At 38.7% G+C, this 3,621-nt stretch overlaps 1 protein-coding gene across 1 annotated transcript; it reads right to left on the minus strand.

The window, feature by feature from the left end:
• Positions 1–487: 487 nt before the first annotated feature.
• LOC123256335 (exosome complex exonuclease RRP44-like) lies at positions 488–3,358 on the minus strand. Its single transcript, XM_044684975.1, has one exon. The coding sequence runs from the start codon at positions 3,356–3,358 to the stop codon at positions 488–490; it is 2,871 nt and encodes a 956-aa protein (XP_044540910.1).
• Positions 3,359–3,621: the final 263 nt, after the last annotated feature.

The following is a 3,621-nucleotide window of genomic DNA, read 5'->3' on the forward strand; positions in this document are numbered from 1 at the left end:
CCTAGAAAATGACTGAGAAACAAGATGGGAACATCAAGAATATTGTGAATGTGCTCCTTACAACGGGATGGAAAAGGAACCCTTGGTAGTGAGGGAGTTTGGGCACAAAAGGAAGAGGCATTGGATGCTCAATGACAATCTTTTTTCCCCCTTGTTCTCAAAAGACTTTATTATCTAATGATGCATACTGAAAACTGCTTGTTCCACTTTACGTTCAGCAGAAAAATCTTCACTTTACAATAAGTGAGAGTCAACTGTTTTATGTAATAGACAACACTTTTAAAGTCACATTTCCTTTTTTTTTTGATGAGAAAGACTTGAAGACAATTGTTTAATAAAAATGCCATTTTTAAATGATTAAGATGCACTTTAAAAGCAACAAATTAAATTTGCACTCAATATTTTTAAACATGAAACTTGCCAGTGTTCTTCCTCAATATTACAAAAGGAAATCAATTTTTAAGAGTCTCTTTGACATTACATACAGCTAATTTTCTAGCTTTCTCCTCTTTTTTTCTGGTTCGTCAGTGTTCGAGCTTGTAGAATGGGTAGGAACATTTACTCCTGGTATCTGGGGTTCTAGCAGGGACATATGAATTTTCTGATGCTGAAGATTGGATGAGTCTAAGGTGATTTTCACTTTAACCTTATCAAAAATATGAAATTCTGTATCTTCTACTTTTAGTGAGGGCATCTCCTCATCATAAGTAAGTCTTGGCTTTGGTTTTTCTTTTTCCTCAAAAAATACTGTTCCTTCTAAACCATATTTTGGAATTAATACCACAATAGCACTCTTCCTTACAAACAAAATATAGGCTTCTTCGTTCACTATTCCTTTATTTTTGAAGAACAACTGTGTATGAAATGTAACAGATGCTCGCTGTGCATATTGTGCCATTTTGTGTCTGAAATTGAGATTTTTGCATAAATCTGCTAGTTTGTGCTTGTTTGTCAGATCTGGATAAGTGGAATCTGCTCCTATAGCTACTGTCAAAAGCCGATGGACAATTATATCTGCGTATCTTCTGATGGGTGAAGTAAAATGTGTATATATTGGTGATGCTAAGCCATAGTGATGAAAATCCTTATCCATTCCAGAGCAGAAGTAAACTGCCTGCATCATACAGCGAGTAGTTAATATCCTGAAGAGTGTGTTTAGATATGGAAAATCAGGAGATTCTACTTGATCTAATGAGTCAGCCAAAGCCTTTGCTGAATCAGTCTTAAAATCCAAATTCTTGGATTTTGCTGCCTTCACGAGAACTTCGTAATTTGACGGAGGAGGAGCAGGATGTTTTCTGAGCAAGGCATTTTCAGAAAATTCTTCATGGATTTTCTTTGCAACAGAAAGATTGGCAAGCAACATAAATTCCTCCACCATGGAATTTGTTTCTCTAAGTTCCTTTGTCTGAAGATCTATAGGGTCATGAGTTTCACTATCCACATGAAATCGAACTTCTGGAGAAGAAAGTATCAAAGCTCCTGCATCGATTCTCCGCCTCTTCAGAATTTTTGCTAGTTTATTTAGTCCACGGAGACTAGTGGTGATATCATCATTCATGTTTGCTGAATCAATTCTCATTTGAGCTTCTGCATATGTAAGTGAGGCCTTTGAATTAATTGTACTTTTTGTAAATCTTGTTTTTAAAATTTCAGCATTGTGATTCATTTCCCAAATACATGAAAAGGCAAGTCTGTCCACATTCGATCTCAAAGAGCATAAATTAGAGCTCAGCAATTCTGGCACCATATCAATTCTTTTTTCACAAAGATATACAGTTGTTCCTCTCTTAGCTGACTCTAGATCCAAAGCATTTCCTGGTCGAATGAAGTGGCTAACATCTGCAATGTGAACACCAACCTCTAGATGTCCATTTTCTAGTTCTCGATAATGTAAAGCATCATCTATATCAGTACACTTTGGAGGATCCACACTACAAACAAAAAGATGTCTCAGATCTTCTCTATTTTTCATGTCCTCTTCAGTGATGTTCCAAGGCATCTTTGGCAGGAAACTAAGAACAGCCTGAGAGAAAGGCTGATGGGGAATATCATGTTCAAGAAGAAGAACTTGTGTTTCAGTCTCTTTATCACCAACAGCACCTAAATTTTTTACAAAGTGACCATTAGGATATCTAGAATTCTTGGGCCAACCATCCATTGCAACAATAATTCTTTGTCCTTCTAAGGATGAAGCTTGTCTTGTTTCTATTCGAATTGGAGGTATTCTCTTGTCAGCAGGTATAAAGAGATGCCTTCTTGACTCCTTAATATCAGACTTGGAAAGCATGCCACAAAATGGCCTCCAGTTCCTCTTTATTATACCTAACACTCTTCCTGAAGGTCTTAACATTTTCTCATTCACAGCAATTTTTAGAGTGTTTTCTTTTACTTCTTCATCATCACCATTTTGTCCATCATCTTGTAAGACCACAGAAGATGGTGCTACCCACTGACTTTTGGGCAAAAGCTCTACAGCTACAATGTCCTCATGAATAGCTCGATTCAAGTTTCTAAGTCCTTGGAGGATGATCTCTCCGTTCTCTTCATCATCTCCATGAAGCCATACTGTGGCTTCAAGATAATTCTCTCTACATGCTCTGAATGTTCCTTGAAGGTATGCACCAGATTTTATGCCTTGATGTAACTTACTCAGGGGAAGATGCTCTGGAAATATTACTTTTTGGCTTTCTATTTCATTCCCTTCATCAGATAGACAAGCAAGACGATCTACCAGTTCAGGGTTTGCCTTTAAACTTTTTATGTAGTCTTCACATGTATAAGCTGGGACCCCCTCTTCTATTGCCTTCTCTTTATTTTTTATGTCATTTGTTATGAAGATAACTTGAGGATGATTCTCATCTGTTGTCATTTTCTTCATGTGTTCATTGTACCATTTTGCTGCCACTCGGATAGCTCTATCATTCCGATCATTATCATTTTCCCCTTGTTTTTGTTCTACATATGTTTCTCTATGATGCTCATTGGTGAAGGTGTAGAAATGCTTGGCATGATCACTTATCAAATCACGGATTCTCTTATATATGGGTGCACTCTGATTCCTCACCTCCTGGAGAACTGTTTGTAGCAAGATTACGTTTCTGATGACTGGATCCTCAAGTATATCAATCTGGTGAAGTAATATGTTGGTGTCAGGCAGGAGGTAGTGGGGCTGAGGGCAGAGGCTGCTCTGGGGGTTGCAAGGCCAAGACTCCAGAGCCTGCCCTTCCTGTGCTACCCAGCATTCAGTGCAGCCTGAAGTCCCACAACCTATGTCATCTCGCAGATAATGCTCCCTCACTATCTTCAGCACCCTGCCCGCCCTAGTCTTCTTCAGGAATGTCCTGGACTTGACCATCCTGCTCCCTGGCCTGTCTCTGCGGGACAAGTTTAATGGCCAGAAGCTATGAGGACACACAAAAGCAGAGCAAGTAGTTTTCCTTTCAATAATAATTAAACTATCTCTAGAAGACAAGAAGGAAAAACCAGCTATCCACTCACCCAAGACAATGACTAGAGCTGAAGGTAATTCCTGAGGCCCACTTTCTTCTTTGACCCAATCTTCTTCTTGAGGCTGAACTTCCTTCTTGGAGTGACTCTCCTTTTCTTGGAGTACACTCT

This window comes from Gracilinanus agilis, unplaced genomic scaffold (genome assembly GCF_016433145.1).
Source record: "Gracilinanus agilis isolate LMUSP501 unplaced genomic scaffold, AgileGrace unplaced_scaffold57864, whole genome shotgun sequence".
In the NCBI taxonomy this organism is placed as follows: Eukaryota; Metazoa; Chordata; class Mammalia; order Didelphimorphia; family Didelphidae; genus Gracilinanus; species Gracilinanus agilis.